At 40.5% G+C, this 19,853-nt stretch overlaps 1 protein-coding gene across 1 annotated transcript in view; it reads left to right on the top strand.

Moving 5' to 3' along the window:
* LOC114209955 (uncharacterized) overlaps window positions 1-19,853 on the top strand; it is a 134,401-nt gene that overhangs the window by 11,291 nt on the left and 103,257 nt on the right. Inside the window, 6 exon segments of the mRNA XM_088024267.1 lie at window positions 1,040-1,192; window positions 2,933-3,034; window positions 6,487-6,648; window positions 16,195-16,307; window positions 16,690-16,825; window positions 17,082-17,285. Coding sequence (XP_087880393.1) covers window positions 1,040-1,192; window positions 2,933-3,034; window positions 6,487-6,648; window positions 16,195-16,307; window positions 16,690-16,825; window positions 17,082-17,285 — 870 coding nt within the window.

Here is a 19,853-nt window from a genome sequence, read left to right as displayed (position 1 = left end):
TTGAAATGTGGGCAGTGTAACTGAAGAACTAAATTTTAAATTTTATTTAATTTTAATGATTCACATTTAAATGTTAAACAGCCACATGTGGCTAGGGGCAACAGCATTGGATACCACAGCCCCCAAGGTACCAGCATTAACTGGAAGAATCTTTAGCTCTGTGACTCATTAAACTTGCTCTTTCATTCAGAAACCTTTGTTAAGGCCCTAGTATGTGCCAGCACTGTGGTAGGATCTCTGTGCATGTGTGTGTATGTGTAATAAAATATATATAAGACTGACCATTTTAACCATTCATAAATGCACAGTTTAGTGGAATTAATTACAAACACATTGTTGTGCAACCATCACTATGTGGTTGGTTCTTGAGATTCATAGTCTGTGCCCTCCAGAAGTTCACCAGGTAGTGAGGAAATCATGATGTAGTGTGGCCAGTGCAATGAGGAAGGTACTATCACAGGCTCAGTAAGCCTGGGCCCGCTCTAGAGAAGGAAGGAAGAAGTGTTCTACATTTTGGCAGGAGAAAATTTATGTCACAGAAAGCACTATTAGCCTCAGTCAGAAAATGAGAGGTGAAGGAATTGGCTGAGGTACCTTAAAGAGTTTTAACAGGTCCCAGCATTTGGAACCTTCTCTCTAGCAACATCCTGGTTAGAATTCTGGAGCAAGGATTTATCTAACCTTTAGATTTTCAAGTTTACCAGGTGGCCAGAAAAAGTGAATGTATTTCTAATGGTGGACAAATTTGCTTCCCATTTAGGGTCCATCTCAAAATACATACAAATATATTACATAATTTCCAATCTTTGGAGCAGATATTCAGAACAAGTAACACATACACACACAACTATGGTAATGAGCTGACTGCATACCTGTACCTCACAGCTATATACATTCAATGCCTGTTACTGTCAGAGTTATGTTTTATGAATTAGTTTAACTTCAAGACTGTCTCAAAGGCAATCAATTGTGGTTTTTGAAATGGCCTACAATCTGAGACTTTTTCTGGGTTCCATACTCTCTTCTTAATCCTATTTAGGTTTCCCTAAAATTTCAAAGCATCTTCATGGAGCAACAGAGAATGCAAACATTTCCAGATTATGATGCAGAGATAGCTAAAGTGGAGAATTTGGGTTTGGCAGGACCTGGTATGGCCTTGAAAAAGAGAGCTAACTGGACTTCCTTTATAAAGGTAAGGAGACCTATGGTGACAGTCACCTGTCACAAAGTATCCTCCAAGCAGGCCAGGCAACCTGGCAGCACCAGGTCTGTCACATTCCTATTGTCCCCTCTCCTCAATGCCCTAAGCAAACTGTCCCCTGGGACCAAGGGTAGGTGCCTGGCCTTGTACACCAGGTTCCCGAAGCTCCTTCCTGCCTTGGGTCTACGTTGAAGTTAGCCATGTTGACCTGCCTTCTCTGGAAAGTCCCCATACTCCTGTACTCTCTGTTGGGTCAGAACTCCATTCTTCTTGTTCGTGATCTTGGCTACTTGGCTAGAACCAAGAATAACACTCAAGGGTATAATTGAGTTGTATAAATCCAGCTTTTGAGTCAAAAACTATTCACTGAGTATATACTATGTGTCAGGAATGACCCTTGGTTCTGGAGATATGCAATTCACAAACAATACACAGGTAAGCAGATTAAACAAGGTGATTTTGGGTAGTGGTAAGTATAGTTGATTTTCATTGTTTGGGGCAGTTCTTCTATAAAGTTGCCACAAACATTGAATTAACAAATACTGAACCATCTCTCCTAGGGGAAATACAAGGTTAGGTTCATCAACTGATCGATACGTAACCTTGCTTTATGTGTATTTCTGTTTAAAGATACTTTAATATATGTTTTTGATTCATTAACATTGATCTCATGGCCAACCACTATAACTCATGCCCAAAGCTTATCAAACATAAATATTTCTTCCATAAGACATATCACAGTCTTCCTGTACTTAGGAACACTAGGCAACACTTCAGCACTACACTTAGGGGCCACTTTAAACATTGAAATTGCCAAAAACACCCACAAAAATATAGAAATATATCACTAACTAGACCACAAAAAGGACACTTGTTTATAGAATGAGAGCTGAAACAAGAAGGTTGAATGTTGCCTTGTATGATCTCAGCTGGGAATGTGGAGTTGGGTGATTCAAATTTTTCACCATTCTTTGCATACCCATGAACAACCAGAATAGATCTGCCAGGATTGATTTTGGGGTTACAAATAAATTTTAGTGAGAAAAATTTGCAAATACAAAATCCATGAATAATGAGGATCAGCTATATTGTGTAGGAAAGAAAAGTCTTACGTGATAAAGATGAATGGAAGGAAAGGAGAGAAATCAAAGATTACTCCTAAGTAACGGGGCTTGAGCAAATAGGTGATTGGTGTAGGGAAAGCCAGACTTTCTGTTCTAGATTTTTACATTTGCCTTACACCTATATATATCAAGGAGATAGTTGGATATCACATACTAGAGCTTAGAGCTAGATATAAGTTTGAAAGTTATAAGTATATTGATGTATTCAGAGCTATAGAACTAAATTTTGAAATATGCCCTGTTAACGGGTAAGGTAAAATTTTACACGTGGAGTCTTTGAAGGAGAACTTCTCTTGCCCTATAAGTCAAGTGTGGTGTCCTACGCTGATGGATTTAAGTTCCCTCCTGCTCATGGATGGTGCTGTGTCGTTGCAGATGAAGCTAATGCATCTCATAGGCCAGGCACCAACAGGAACTGCCCTGCCATCTCCCTCCATGGATCCATGAACCCACGAAGACCCTTTCCAAGACTTCACATGCTCTAACAAACTTTCTAGCACTAAGGCTAGATCCCATTTCAGAAGGTCCTTGAATCTCTTTGCTTGCAACTTTTATTGAGAACTATTCTCTTATGTTGTAACTTTGTGTGAACATGTTTGTCCACTAGATTAAGCCAAAATGTGATCCTTGGCAAAAGAAGATTTTGACAAAACTAAAAGAATGGAGAAGAATAGATGTATTAATGCAACTCCAAGCAAAGTTTTTGAAGGTAAGAAAATAGCCATCTTGCCTTGTAGATAAAATTCTTGCTAAAATCATTCTCAGAAAATTGAATTTTCTTTCCTTTTTAAGAAATGTTAGCCACGGATTCTCTGTGAAGACTTTTTTGGAACTTTCTAATCTAATTGCCAAAATTTTATAATACTGTTAATTTCCAATAGAAAGTAACAATTTTTCCAGCTTTGGCACTAAGTCTCTGTGTGATATTGATCTAATTGCACAACCTCCTTGAGTTTGTTTCCTCATCTGTGAAATAAAAATACTGGATGAAATTATCTTATTTTTACTGTGGTAAAAAGCACATGGGATAAAATTTCTCACCTTAATCATTTTAAGTGCACAGTTTAGAGGTGTTCAGTATATTTGCACTGTTGTGAAACTGATCTACTGGAACTTTTTCCTCTTGCCAAACTGAAACTCTGTACCTCTTAAACAACAATTCCCTACTTCCTCCTCCCCACAGCCCCTAGAAACCACCATTCTACTTTCTGTTTCTGAATTTGACTACCTTTACATACCTCATATAAGTGGACTCATACAGTATTTGTCTTTTTGTGACTGGCTTATTTCACTTAGGCAATGTCCTCAAGATCCATCCATGTGGTAGCATGTGACCATATTTCCTCTCCCCATTTTTTTTCATGAACATTTTACCAGCTTTATTCATAATAGCCAAAAATGGAAACAACACAGATGTATTTCAGGAGGCAAGTAAACTAATCGTGGTACATCCTGTACCATGGAATACCAGTCAGCTGTAAAAAAAGAACAAACTAGTGATATACCCAAGAGCCTGAATGAATATCCAGAGAACTCTATGAGTGAAAAAAAGTCAGTCCCATAAAGACTGTAGGAGTTCATTTATACAATGCTCTTGAAATGACTAAGTAGAGAAATGAGGACAGATTCGTGAATTGTAAGGGTTAAGGGGAGACTGGTGAGAAAGGGAAAGGAGTATGGCTATAAAAGAACAACATAAGGGATCCTTGTGGTGATGGATCTTTTCTGTAAGTTGACTGTATCAAAGTCAATATCCAGGTTGTGATACTGTATTATGGTTTTGCAAGATGTTAACATTGGGGGAAATGGAGTGAAGAGTACATGGGACTTCTTTATATTATTTTTCCCCTCTTTTCTTAAATGGTGGTAAAATACACATAACATCAAATATACTATCTTAACTATTTTTAAGTGTATAGTTCAGTGACATTAAGTACATCCATATTGTTGGATAATCATCACCACCATCCATCTCCAGAATCTTTATCCAGCAAACTGAAACTGTTTACCCATTAAACAATAACTCCTCATTCTTCCCTCCCCCTAGTCCCTGGCAACCACCATTCTAATTTCTGTCTCTATGAGTTTGACTACTCTAGGTACCACCTATTAGTGAAATCAGACAGTATTTGTCATTTTATGACTGGCTTATTTTACCCACCCAGGTTCACCCGTGTTGTAGGATATATCAGAATTTCCTTCCTTTTTAAGGCTGAATAATATTCCCTTGTGTATATCCACCACTTTTTAAAAAAATCTATTTATTTGTTGATGGACATTTGGGTTTCTTCCACTTCATGGCTGTTGTGAGTAATGCTGCTATGAACATGGATATGTAAATACTTTTTTGAAATCCTGCTTACAAATCTTTTGGATATAAACCCAGAAGTAGAATTGCTAGATCATAAGGTAATTCTGTTTTTAATTTTTTGAGGAATCTCCATACTATTTTCCATAGCAGTTGCAGCATTTGGCAATACTACCAACAGTGAGCAAGGGTTCCAATTTCCCTGCATTCTCACCAGCACTTGATACTTCCTTCCTTCCTTCCTTCCTTCCGCCTCCTCCCCCTCCTCCTCCTTCTTCTTGTTATTAGCCATCCTAATGGATGAGGAGATAATCTCATTTTGGTTTTGCTTTGCATTTCTCTGATGATTAGTGATTTTGAGAATCTTTTCATATGGTTATCAGCCATTTGTATATCATATTTGGGAAAATGTCTATAGAAGTCCTTTGATCATTTTTTAATTGGGTTATTTGATTTTTATTGTTGTTGTTGAGCTGTAGGAGTTCTTTATATATTCTGGGTATTAACCCCTTATCAGATATATAATTTGCAAATATATTCCCTCCTTCTATAGACTGCCTTTTCACTCTGTTAATTGTATACTTTGATGTACAGAAGTTTTAAAGTTTTATATAGTCACATTTGTCTATTTTTGCTTTTTTTTTTTGCCTGTGCTTTTGGTGTCATAACCAAGAAATCATTGCCAAATTCAATGTTATGAAGATTTTCCCCTGTTTTTATCTAAGAGTTTTGTAGTTTTAGGTCTTATGTTTAGATCTTTAATCCATTATGAGTTAATTTATTGTATATGGTGGATGATAAAGATTTAACTTCATTATTTTGCACGTGGATATCCTGTTTTCCTAGAATCATTTGTTGAAAAGACTGTCCCTTCTCTGTTGAATCGTATTAATATTCTTGTCTAAGATCATTTGACCATATACTCGAGCATTTATTTCTAGGCTCTCTATTCTATTCTGTTGGTCTATATGCCCAATTTATTCCAGTACCACACCATTTTGATTACTGTAGCTTTGTAATATGGTTTGAAAGCAGAAAGTGTGAGTTCTCCAATTTTGTTCTTCTTTTTCAAAATTACATTGGTTATTTGGTGTCCTTTGAGATTTCATATGAATTTTAGGATGAATTTTTCTACTTCTGCAAAAAAATGCCATTGGGATTTGGTAGGGATTGGACTAAATGATATTTGAAGTTCCTTGTGATATTAAAATGACTGAAATACCATAATACATGTATCGCTGCTGTTGAAATTCAACTCTGGGACTATTATTTGATCCTTTACCTCCAGAAGAGAAGGAACATTTATTCAGTACCTATTACATGCCAGGCATTCTTGCAGCAATCCTGGGAGAGACATCATTAGTGTTCTTATTAGATTGACTTGTCCTGCTCTGTGTGGTGAAGTCAGGATTCCAGCAGAGATACGAGCCAAGGCCCGTGTCCTTACAAATCCTGTGCTTTCCTCATACTACATACATACATACATACATACCCAGTTTCCTCTTCCTCCATCTGCTGGCAGCTTCCTAATAGCAAACAGAGTTTGTACCCAAAATGATGGGTGTTTATCTTTTTATTGGTGCCATAGCACTTGTGGGGGTACAATCTGCTATTGTGTTTAGAGGGTTGTCACAGAATTTTAAATGAGCTGCTATGTGTATTTAATACTTACATTGTTGAATGGATGGACATACCAAAGGGAATTGTGATGTTTGAGTCTGATTTTATTTTTTAACTGAATAAAGCCCCACCTGGCGCTTATGTCTTATTTGTGTGTATATGACCAAATTCTTGCTGAGAAGAAGGGAATAACCTTTTACTGAACCATTCCTTTTCCTCTTGTTCTACTTGAGATTTCCAGGCCTGAGCGAGTAATGCAAGTGCTCCAAGACCATGCTGCAAAGACAGTCATGCTGGCTCCATCTCATCCAACTTTTGTGGCTTCCCAGGGTTTGCATCAGTGCAACTATGACCACATCTGGGAGAATATTTATAGCAACATCAACCTCTACCAGGTATAACAGGAAGAAATAACCAACATGCCTTTCTGTTCAACTCACTATCTGTGTGTAGACCTTAGACATTTACTTTGGTAGTTTTTCAGAGACCCTCCCCATAAAAGCTTCGTTACCCAGCCAGGTTTGTTTTTGTTATAAAAAAGATTAAATGCTAATGAAAAATAGGGATATAAAAAGGTATAAGATATTGCTGCTGGGACATATACTTAACCACTACATACCAATGCAAAGCTGCACACTCTAGTGCTAAACACCAGTAAGCTGGACAATTGTTAAATATTGTGAGTGTTTAGAGGCAAAGTGGTCCCCCCAGGGTTGGTTCTTTTGGGAAAAGCCTTTTGAAGGAAGAGGAAATTGAACTGGGTTTGAAGGAATTGTGGGGCTCAGGGAAGTGGTGGTGGAGACGGAAGCACATTATGTAGGAGGGAAGCATGAACAACAATGCAGAGGAGACATTGTATGTGGACTGTTCAAGGCCAGTTTGGTGGAGCAAAAGATTCATGTGGAAATATGGGGAAGAGAAGTTTTTTTAAGGGGGAGGAGAGAGAAAGTTATGAATGTCCATAAATTTTAGACAAAGGAATTTGTGCTTTATCCTATAAGGGAAGTGATATATACAAAGTTGTATTTTTTAGGAAGATTGATATGGCAGCAAGGTGTTAGTTGGATTGAAAGAGGGAAAGATTGGAGGCAGGGAAGCCAGCCAGATAGCTGCTACATAAGGTAGGCCTGAAGTTTGGCAATGAAAGGCAATTTCTACACAAACCTATTGGATATTTGTCTTTACAATGGTACTACCACATTTTTGAATAATGCTGCTATTGTTTGTTGCTCTAAGGGAAGAATTTTATTTCCTTTGCTTATTTAAGATGGGAAGACTCAATATGTTTATGGTCTGGGAGGAATGAGCAGTGGAGAAGAAGAGATGGAAGATATGAAAGGGTAAATTTGAGAAACAGATGACTCTGGCCAAAGAGGAGGGGATGGGATGAAGAAACCAGTTGAAGGAGTAATTTTGAGAAAGGGAGAATGGCATCACTTCCCTTGAGGTGAATAAGAATTGTCAGGTACAAAAGGATAAGATGTGCTCACTTGTACATGGCCCTGGCTGTCTCAGAGAGAGACAGAGGAGAGGGAGAAGATGCCTGCATTAGTGAGATGCAAGATGAAAGTGACATGTGAGGAGGTGGGTCACTGTGGGGAATGCCACAGGGCCACCAATGAGAAAAGAATATAAGGATGACCGTGGAGCTAGACAGCCCAGTTGAAGTAAGAGGGCATGACTTTTAGTGAGCCCAATCTGCATAATAATCCTATTATTTTCACCCCTAAAGATAATTGTAGAAATTATACATAAAGTCGAAGGTACGGAGAAGTTTAGTAGAATGCTAGAGAGGAAGCACTGTCATGGTCCATCATCCCAGGCTGGGTATGGGAGAAAGTGAGCCCTAAATGAGTTACAGATTGGCTGGAAGCAAACACATAAGTACATGCACGTACACACACACACACACACACACACACACACACACACCAAAACTTCTATAACTTTTCAACCTGTTTAGATAAGGATCTGGAGAATCTAATAAAAAATGAGTTGGCCAAACAGATCAGGAACAGAGACAGCATATCATGACATGGATCTCCCTGGCCTCTGAATTCCCTGACAGGCATGCAACTACCAGTGACACTCCTCAGCTAGCATCCTGCCAGAGTTGAGAAAATGGCCACATTTTCCCTATCCATTGCCATTTCACAATGAGGTATATGTCACAAGGAAGACCTTATACTAATTTTTTTACTTAAATTCAATTAATTAATATATAATATATTATTGGTTTCAGAGGTACAGGTCAGTGATTCATCAGTCTTATATAATACTCAGTGCTCATTACATCACATGTCCTCCTTAATGCCCATCACCCAGTTACCCCATCCCTCCACCCTCTTCCCCCCAGCAACCCTCAGTTTGTTTCCTGTGATTAAGAGTCTCTTATGGTTTGTCTCCCTCTCAAACATTTATCTTCACTAGACTTGGCACCAAATGATTTTGTTGTTTAACAAGTTCATGAATTAATAAAGGAAACCATCTTCAAAGAATAAAGTAAAACTATAAAAGGAAATGTTTTTTCCTCTCCTCCCCTATGATCCTCTGTTTTGTTTCTTAAATTCCGCATATCAGTGAGATCGTATGATAATTATCTTACTCTGACTGACTTATTTCACTTAGCATAATACCCTCTAGTTCCAACCATGTCATTGCAAATGGCAAGATTTCATTTTTTAATGGCTGTGTACTATTCCATCGTATACATATATCACATCTTCTTTATCCATTCAGCTGTTGATAGACATCTGGGTTCTTTCCATAGTTTGGCTATTGTGGACATTGCTGTTATAAACATTGGGGTGCAGGTGCTTCTTCGGATCACTACATTTGTATCTTTGGGGTAAATACCCAGTAGTGTGATTGCTTGGTCAGAGGGTAGTTCTATCTTCAATATTTTGAGGAACCTCCACACTGTTTTCCAGAGTGGCTGCACCAGCTTGCGTTCCCGCCAACAGTGTAAGAGGGTTCTCCTTTCTCCACATCCTCGCCAACATCTGTCGTTTCCTGACTCGTTAATTTTAGCCATTCTGACTGGTGTGAGGTGGTATCTTATTGTGGTTTTGATTTGTATTTCACAAGGGGACATTTAAAAACATCCAGTTCTTTTGCTTCTTGAACCAACCTTCAGGGGAAAGAGGTAAGGAGTAGGAAAGAAGGGAGGTCAAAGACAGAGTCCGCCCTTATCCCTAAATAAGACCTCTGCTCCTAAGATCCTGGACAGTCTGGCTCTTGATCCTGATATAACCCTCCTTTACCTGAGATTCTGGTTTTAACATTTGAGGGCCACCACAAGTCTGTTTTCCTCCTTGACTGAGAGAATAAGGGCAATTAAATTCCTGGGGGGGGGGGCCAGATGAGGGTGAAAAGAGGTGAATACGAGTAAAGGAGAGGTAGGAGGCAACGGAAGAAGGTGTCAGAGGTGAAGTGCTTCATGTTTGAGGTCATGGAGAAGGGATGGTCTAGGGTCTGGCTGGACCAGCAGGCCAGAATTGTAGCAGTGCCCATGGGGACTCAGGGGACAAAGGAGGCTACCAGGGAAAAGCAGAAAGTGCAGGGCAAGAGCAGGAGATGATGGCTCAGTTTTCTGTTGAAAGGCAGAAAACACTAAAAGCCACAATGTGAAGAAGGAGCCCAGCTACACGATGGAGAGAACGAACATTTCCTGCCATTCTCTGTTACTGCTTCCCTCCATTTGCACGTGAGGTGGAAAGTCAGGGTATGATGAAATGCAGTCTCTGCTTTCACCAGAGTCTGTTTTGAATGCAGGTGCCCAGTGTTAAATTGGAGGGGGGAATAAAGAAAAGAAAAGAAAGAAAACCACTTCCTCTGGCTATTTACTGACTTGTAAATGTTGTTCTTGGAAATGGCCAAAAGGAGAAAAATGTGAGCACCTATTTTCAAGTTGATTTATGGTAAATAGACCCTAAGGAGACTGAGAATACCTATGGATTTCAGAGGTGGAGCCTGAGGGGAGACATATAGCACACACAACCTACCCTACATATTAGTGTCATGCAAGTTTCCTGTTCATTCGTTCATTCATTCAGTGATTATTACATGGATGCTGCCTTTGTACCAGGAACTGTGCTGCTCAGGGAACAAAACATGCAATAAACAGGTGGACAAAAGAGTTAATCTACATCTCTAACTTGTGGGTGCCATGAGGAAAACCACAGGAAGAGGGGGCAGTGGGGTCAAGAGAAGCACCCTCTGATAGATGGACCAAGCTCTTTCAGAGTTGGGGACATCTGAGCTGACATTTGATGTATGAGAAGGAGTCAGCCATGCTAGAGAAGAGCTTTCCAAGTGGGGAACAGAAAATAGCACGGCATTTGAGAAAGGAAATCGTGAGGCAACCATCGATGGTTTTCTACTTTCCCTCACATTTTCCTGTGGGTGTTACTTTGTGACCTCCTTACGTATTTCTGCTCTGGTCAAAGAGGCACTTTATACAGTATCTGAATGCCATTCTGAAAGTTGAATACCAGTCAGAGGAGATTAGGATGAAGTTAAAGGTGGCAGATGGGAGGAGTCACAGGATGTGGGTATGAATTTTAAAGCTCTGTGACTATTTTGCAAGCATGTAGCAGTCAAGTATGAATTTCAGCATCTATACGCTGGTCAGCATTCTGATTCTGAAGTTGGCAAGGGACAATCCATACCCCATGAAAAATAACTTTCTTAAGGGCCTTCTGCATGAAGGAAAGCAAACCTCATAGGATTGCCTGTTTTGACAGCTCAGAAGGAATATAGCACAACTTCGGGACAGTTTCTGATCAGTTTTCAGTGAATACTATTCACCAGTAGCCTTTCTTTAGGGAGTTTGTTTTTTTTGAACATAAATGTTTTATTTCAGAATAGTTTTAGATTTACAGAAAAGTTACAAAGATAGTACAAAGAATTCCCAGGAATCCCCTGTCAGGTTTCTCCTCTTATTAACATCTTATATTACTTTGTCACAACCAAGGAACCAGCATTGGTACATTACTGGTATCTAAACTGGACTATATTTGGAATTCACTGGTTTTTCTATTAATGTCTTCTTTGTGCTCCAGGATACCACAGTACCTTTGATTGTCATGTTTCCCAGGCGCCTCAGGTCTGTGCCAGCTTCTCAGGCTTTACTTGACGGTCTTTGGGAGTACTGGCCAGGCAACCTGTAGAACATTCCCTAACTTGAATTTGTCTGATGTTTTTCTCATGGTTATACTGGGGTTATAGGTTTAGAGGAAGGACACACCAGAGGCGAAGTGCCCTTCTTATTACGTCATATCTGGGCCAGGTGCTATCAACCTGATGTATTACTGGGAATGTTAAGCTTAATATGTGGTTAAGCTAGTGGTGTTTGCTAGGTTTTTGCACTGTGAAGTTACCATTTTCTCCTTAAGAAGTTGTTAGAAATCAATTTTTAAATGACAGAAATAATACATAAACATCTTCTCCTTGTGAAAAATTGAAACATCACTGAAAAGTTAACGCTTTAACTAATGGGAATTCTAATACTGGTCCCCATTTCACTTCCTCAGAGGTAAACACTGTTACTGCTTCAGCCTTTTCAATACATTTACGTTCAAACATATGTCCTCATAAATATATATATATGTATATATGGTATAAAATTTTGTGTTTTAGTTTTCTATATAAATTATCTGTCATACTCTATGGATATCTTTGTTAACTTGCTTTTTTCACCCAACAATATGTCTTAGAGATCTGTCTCTATTGTTCTTTTTAATGCCTGCATTATATTTTATTATATACTACAGATCACACAGACACCTCCCTGTGGATACTTGTTGCCATTTTTTTTACCCCATTAGAAAGCATTCCTAGACAATGGACTCTGAAAAACAAACTGAGGGTTCTAGAGGGGAGGAGGGTGGGGGGATGGGTTAGCCTGGTGATGGGTATGGGTATCAAAGAGGGCACATTCTGCGTGGAGCACTGGGTGTTATGCACAAACAATGAATCATGGAACACTACATCAAAAACTAATGATGTAATGTATGGTGATTAACATAACAATAAAAAATAGTAAAAAAAAAAAGAAAAGAAAGCATTCCTACTGAACTTTCTTGTACATGCCTCCTTGTGCACACGTGTGTTTCTTTAGAGTAGATATTTAGAAATAGATTTTCTGGGTCACTGACATGCACATTCAAAATTTTCCATAGATCCTGCTGAAGTAGTATACCATTTTTTCCCCTAACCAGAAACTTACGAGAGAACCTGCTTCCCCACATTTTAACTTTGAATATGTTTGTCTGAACATCGATAATGTTTGTAATGTTTCTATCACAGTTTGAATTGGCCCTTTATTTACCATTGGCATGTAAGGCTGGCAATCTTTTCTTTATACATAATTCTTTTTCCAGATTCACTTAAAGATCTGGATTTAGGGGATAAAGAAAAAATATCAGATTTTTCTTATCATTGTTAATTGAAGATAATTTATAACTAGAAAGAGAGAATTCTGGTCCAAAAAGACTGCATTTTTTTTTCTTTCGGATATCCTTTTGGAAAAACTTAAAAATAATTTAACTATAGTCCTAATCAGAAGGAATAGACCAGCCAGCCCTGTGTGGATCCTCCCAAACCTCCCAAACTTGTATTATATCAAGTTACTCGTATCCAATGCCATTCCCCAAGAAAACATCTGTTTATTAAAATAGCTGTTTATGTACAGACATTAAGTGCTACTATTGACCATCATATTTCTGAAGATGCGGTTTAAATTGGTCACTGTTCTTTAACTTTATGGAGTGCTGCAGTGGCAGAAAACACTATATCCTTTGCCTCTTCTTTTGCTTCTTCTCACTGGCCACACGGAGGAGAGGAGAAGGGGACAGCCGTTTTTTTTCCCCGATCAGCATTAACTACTCCCCTCCATTTCCAGAAACAGAATGAGGACATGGTGTGCCCTCACAAAAGTGCTGTTGTATACAGTAGTTCCAACGTGCAAGAAGTTCAGGGGAACAGAAAACACGTCTTTTCTGGTTTCCCTCATCAAATTTAATAGAGCATTTAAAACACAAACATTTTCTGTTGACAATAATGACATGCATTTATCATATAAAATTTGGGAAATGTAGAAAAGCTCAAGGAAGAAAATAAAAATCAGCCGTAATTTTACCACCCAAATATAACAATAATATTGTTAACATATGGTTTCTATCCTTCTAGACTTTTTACTCTGTGGATATACACAAATATACTGTGGGGACATTTAGGAGGTGGGAAATGCATCATAGACTTAGTTTCCCTCTGATTCCTGCCCTCCCCCCAACTCCACCTGCCACTCCACTGCCCCTGCCAGTTTCCCAGAAGAAAATGAGATTTGCAATCAGTGGAGATCTCGAAACTGTCACAATACTGACCAAGACCATGCTGGCAAAGACCCAGCTACCAGGTAGAGTAAATGTCAAAGGATTTACCTACCCAGGAAGAAGGAACAAACGCAGGTGGTGTTGACATTCTGGCTTCTGGTAGGCCCCACCGCTTACCTGCACCATGTCCAGTCCTCTTAGGGGAAGACCCTCGTGCACTTCGGGTGTTTCCTAAGCAGCTGACGTTTGTGGGCTGTAGCTGGTTCTCTTTTTCCGGAGGGTGCTGGGCTCTCTCCCTCTACTCACCCAACCTGGTTGTGCCCCCCTCCTTTCTTCCTGGCTGCCTAAGGGTCCAGCGCTACTTCTGTGGCTTGCTCAGTCATACCTATTCATAGTGTCTTTCACCGTAACTTGATGTCACTTTCTGTTCCTCCCTATGTAATTCTGGGTAATTTTAGAAGCAACTGGAAAAGTCACGATCCCATCAGAGAAAGGCGGTGGTTCTGAGCCTGCCCTCTGGAGCCACACCAGGCAAGGCTGAACTGCAATGTAAGGGCACCAGAGACCTGGGAGGCAGAAGTCTTCAGGAGAGCCCCTCTCACCCAAAATTCTGGGCCATATAGAAACTGCCAACATTCAACTTCCCTCATAGAGTATATGCTTTCCTACAGATTTTCTATAAGTGAGATTCTCTTAATTTGGGGATGATGATCTTACATTTCTGTATGAAAGAACAGGAGTGCCTCATGTTACCTCCTAGGGTCTTTCCCAGTCCTAGGGTTGTGGGATGTTTACAGGGAAATACACTGATGTTCCCACTTACCCAGAACAGACAGGAACTAACTCTACCCGCAGGCAGAATGGGAAGCCATTTCACAATACTCGATTAGACAACTTTCTCTCTCACCCACTCTTTCTAATATCCCTGCCCCCAATTTTCTTTTCTACTGCTTGTCATAAAGACCAATAGTGTATCTTTGGAGTCTTTGGTAGTGTTAAAATTATATTTGGCTGTTGGTCATAATTAAACACAACGTAGAAGAGGATTAAAGGAGATGGGAATTTCTTTCTCTCTTCTTCATATTAAGATCCAGGGAGAGGGAGTACAGTGCTAGCATGATAACTCTGTTCTATGGAGTCCTCAGGGACCCATTCTCCTTCTATGCTGGAGTTCCAACGGATGCAGCCTCCGTACCTGAGATCAACACCTGGTCTGAGATGATGCTCCAGCGGTTACATTCTTGTCCTAAGCAGCAGGATGGACAATGGGGGTGAGAAGCTGCCACTTCAGGGAAAAATTCCCAGAAGCTGCCACATGGCATTTTCACTTTCATTCCACTGACCAGATATGTAGTCACATATCTACACCTAGCTGCAAAAGAGACTTGGAAATGTCATCTCCATCTGGGTGGCCATGTGCCATGATAAATATTTAATTACTATAGGAAGAGAGGAAAATGGATCTTGGGGAACAACCAGCAGTTTTTGCCAGAAGGACTTATGGGAATTCCAAGAACTATTAGAATATAAGTAACCCAAAGAGGGGGGTTCCAAGCTAACTCATTGCCACTCGGTGTTTTTGTGGGTATCGGCACCACTATGAAAGAGCATTTCTTATGAGAATGGGGTGTATGCCCAGGGACAGGCAAAGAGGACAGCTAAGAAGGGGGCTGCCAGAGGACCAAGGGCAGGCTCATTCATCAATATCACCTTCTTCAAGTTTTCCTAGGACTCTGTGTATGTGACCTCATCCTGCTCGACAACAGGAAAAATGCCTGTAGAAATAAACATAAACCACAAATTCTGTGATAGAGCCTGCAGGGCTGACTGACTCCTGCGGTCCATGGGCAGGCGGGGAACTAGCATGTTTTGGGCACCCATGAGGTGCCAATCACTACGTGCTAATTCTCACAGCAATTTATTTTCTATTATTATGCCATTTTATAAGTATGAAAACAGGATCAAGACTTTAAATAATTAGATCATATAGCTAAAAAGTAGAAAGAGGCATTTAATACACTGATCTCTCTCAGCCTGGAACCAGGCTAGGTTAGAGACAGTCAAGGTTTCAAACATCTACAAATGTGTGTATCAACTTTTCATAAGTGAATCAGGTAAAAGGTGTGTGTGTTTTGGGGGGGGTTGGCATTTAAAAGCTGTGAATCAGGCTGTCTGGGTGCCTCAATCAGTTAAGCATCTGCCTTCAGCTCGGGTCATGATCTCCAGGTTCTGGGATCGAGCCCCGCATCAGGCTTCCTGATGTCTGCTTCTCTCTCTCTCTCTCTCTCTCTCCCTCTGCCCCTCCCTACCACTCATTCTCTCTCTCTGTCTCTCTCAAATAAACAAAATCTTAAAAAAAATAAAAAATAAAAGCTATGAATAGTTGTGTAAAACAAAGACTAAATAATAATAAAAACAGTAGCCTCTAATTTATTTTAGAAATCCAGATTTTCCTATGACACATTGCAATGGATCCAGATGCTCTTCTGTTTGTTCATCTAAAGATCCTTTGGATCATGGGATTTAATTTTGTGGTGACCCACCTGTGACTTTGTTAATGATATTGCAAATGTTTATGTAATTCAACTAATGCTACTTTTTTGATAGAATGAAAATATGAGGGAAGATGACCTTTCAATGGAACAAAATGAAAATGACCTAGCACAAATTAGTCGCTGCCAACATGCTGACGAGCCTGTCAAGCAGAAAAAAGAGAAAGGGTAAAATTAAATCATGTTATTGCATACTCAAGGAAATGAATTAAACCCGGTGGGGAAAATTGAGTGACTGATTAATAGGTGGGTTACATGTTAACTCAAAAATATTTGAAGCTGAAATAAAAGCAAGACTGTTAAAGCAGGTCAGACAACTAAATTAATGTTTCACCCTAGGACTGTTTTTTTCACAAGAGCAATTGCTAAGAGAAATTTCTTTTTATATTTATACATATGGAGTAATTATTTTTCATCTAATGCATTTTTAAAAAGTAACTACTGTGAAACTCCCTTAAGTTAAATAAAATGACTTCAGTTTGGTGTATATGAATTTTCCGAACCACTTTGAGGTGAAAAGCATTCATTCTATTTTTCCTGTCTGCTAAAGGTACAGCTATGCAATGGCCCTACAACTGCTGCGTTTGGATGGTGGGAGTGGGCCCAGTAATAGGGGTCCTGTCCTGATGAGAGGGACCTACTTGTCCTTTCCGTATCTGCGCCACCTGCGAATCAGGGAGCTGCAGGTATGTGGATGGCATGGCATGCTGGCTTCAGGCATCTGGAACGTTTCGTTGTCTAGCAAGGTGGCTTTCCTGCTATTCCAGTAGCAACACATTTTTACACTTTGTTCTTTGTTCTGATTTTTCCACAAAATCAGGCCTTTCTGGGGGTGGTGTTTCTCTCTCAGCAGTGGAGTTGACTTGCCAACTTCCAGGGCCCCATTCGGTTTTACTCTGTTGTGTGGGGCGAGCAAAGGGCAGGGTCCTGACCTGGTTTCAGCGCACCTGTCTAGGAATTCTGAACTACTTCAGATCCATTGAGCGAACACTGACAATCAACACTTCAGGCCTTACCTTGGTTGCAGGGAGTCTGGTCCCCACCATAGAAGATAGCTCCTGGGTCAACAGGGCCAAAGGGGGCTTGGGCACCTTGCAAGGCGTAGGAGCTCACCACTATGTCCATGGAATAGCCGCCGAGCACAAGGTGAGGTTAAGGTTCTGCTGAGAGTTTTTTCTGCGTTGGTTATCCTGTCTCCCAAGACACCTTCTTAGCACCTGGAATCAGTTAACATGCTAGAGTAACAGGTGGGGGTTTCTTAGGGATATGGTTTTTTAGAAAAGTTCAGTGTCCACTTGAGAGTAGGACACAGGCAGAGAGGACTCTAACAGCAACCCTGGAGGCCGCAATAGGAAAGAAGGCATTTCAGCTAGGCCCCACCCAACAGCAAGGCACTAGGAAGTGCCAAACCTTCTGACATATTTAATATCTGTCTCTTTCCACTAAAGAGTTCCATGATGGTGGGGGTTTGTGCCAATTTTGTTTACTGCTGTATCCTTAGTGCCTAGAACAGTGCTAGTAAATTCACTGATCAGAACATTTGTGGAATGAATGAGTGAATGAAGAGATGAATGAATGACAGGTTCATAGCCTGTGGGAGTAGATGAGCCAACAGTCTAGTATGGCCATGAGCTGAGTGCTATAATGGAGTTAGACAAGTCATGGGGAGAAGCACTCAGCTCTGCATGGAGATATAAGGAAGGCTTCCAGAGAGGTGTTATTAGAATGGACTCTTGGATAGGATAGGTACTTACCAAGAAAAGAGGAGGTGAGGGATGGAAGGGCCCATATGTATGAGGCCCAGAGGCATGAAGAGCTCTGCCCATTCAGAAGAGGGCCAGACCCAGGTCCATCAGGATGGAAGTATGGAGACAGTGGAAGGAAATGAGGTCCAAGAGGTTGGCAGGGGCCAGATTGTGCTCAGCCTTGAAAACTACACTTAGAAACTCCTAGATTTGTCCTAGTGAAAGCTAATAAGAGCTTGGACTAGGATGGTGGGTGGTGGAGATGCAGAGAAGTGATGGATTTGAGGGGTAGGAAGTCAAATCAACAGGAGTTAGTGATAGACTGGACAGTAGGTGTCAGGAATGATTCATGCAGAGGAAGTGGCTTGGTGGTGGTGGTATTTACTAAAATGGGGAAGTTGGAGATGGCCTAGGTTTGTGGGAGAAGACCACATGATTTGATCATGTTAAATTTGAGGGGTCTTTGAGATGCCCAGGAACAGATGGCAAATAGGTCATTGGATGTGTGGGTCTAGAGCTCTAGGAGGTCTGGATTACAGATATCAGTTAGGGAGTAAATGATCCCTAATCTCAGCTGTGAAAGTGTACTACCTCCTAAGGAAGAAGTATAAGAGGAAAAGATGTGGTCCTAAGACTGGGGCTTAAGTGTGACTACTATTTAATGACCTGACAGAGAAAAATACACCTCAGGGATGGCTGGAAAGCTGGTGAGAGCCAGGAGAATGTGGAGTCCCAGCAGGCCGGGGAAGTGAGTGAATCAAGAAGCAGAGAGTGCAAAACTGTGTCACATGCTCCTGAGACATTACATAAGATGACTAAGGAAAGTCTGCTGGATGTGGAGAAAAGATCACTGTTTTTCTTAGTGAAAGTGGTTTGCTTTGATGGAGATAGGAGCTGGATGGGAATGAGTGAGCAGCAGGAGGTGAGGAAATGGGGACAGTAAATGCAGATCCCATCTTGGGAGATTGGATCATAAGGAGGAGGAGAGACCAAAGATGGGACCTGGGGAGGGGCAAGAGGGATGTGAGCATGTTTCAGTGTCAGTTGAGAAATAGCTGGTTGAGAGGAATTGGGTACCCAAGAAAGAGAAGGGATGCTTCAGAGGGGATGGAATGGCCACAGAGAAGGGGAGCAGATTTGTTCCCTATAGTACAGGAGGAAGCAAGAGGAGAGAGGCATGGGTGCAGTGACTTTATGTGGACGGGGGTGGACAAGTGGCAGGGGGGGCTTCTGCTGAGACAGAGTGAAGGCTAGGCGTGGGATGGGGTGAATTCAGAGTCTTGGCAAGGGTGAAGTTTGGAATTATGAGAATTATTATTAGAATAATGGTTCTCAGGATGCAACAATTCCTCAGTCATTTAAGAAAAAGTGTGATTGGAATACCCAGATTACTTACGTTAGTTTTCTAGAGCTGTCATATCAAAACACCACAAAGTGAGAGCCTCATAACAATGGCAGAGAACATTATTTTGTCATAGTTCTAGATGTCACAAGCCCAAAATCAAGGTGTCAGCAGGGCCATGCTCCCTCTGAAGTCTCCAGGAGAAGTTCCTTCCTTGTCTCTCCTAGCATCTGGCCCTTGCTAATAATCCTGGGTGTTACATGGCATTCCTTGGCTTGTAGATGCATCACTCCCATCTCCGTCTCCGTCCTCACATGGCCTTCTCCCCCATGTATCTACCTCCACATTTTCCTCTTTCTATAAGAATATCAGTCATTGGATTAGGGCCTCCCTAATAAAGTATGACCTCATCTTAACCTATATATATCTGCAAAGACTTCATTTCCATATCTGGTCATAGTCACAGGTTTCAGGTGGACATGAATTTTGGGGCGATGCTATTCAATTCAGTATATTACTAAGACATGAGACTGTATTAATGCATTTTTAAAGTATTTGTATAATTAAAATAAAAAATCTTTAACAGTTAATGTTTATAGATCTCAAGTGCTTCATCAGCACAGTGTC

Source organism: Eumetopias jubatus, unplaced genomic scaffold (assembly GCF_037043125.1).
Source record: "Eumetopias jubatus isolate StellerSeaLion01/CBP00866 unplaced genomic scaffold, mEumJub1_p1.0 scaffold_6, whole genome shotgun sequence".
Classification (NCBI taxonomy): Eukaryota; Metazoa; Chordata; class Mammalia; order Carnivora; family Otariidae; genus Eumetopias; species Eumetopias jubatus.
This window is presented reverse-complemented; position numbering and strand designations above follow the sequence as displayed.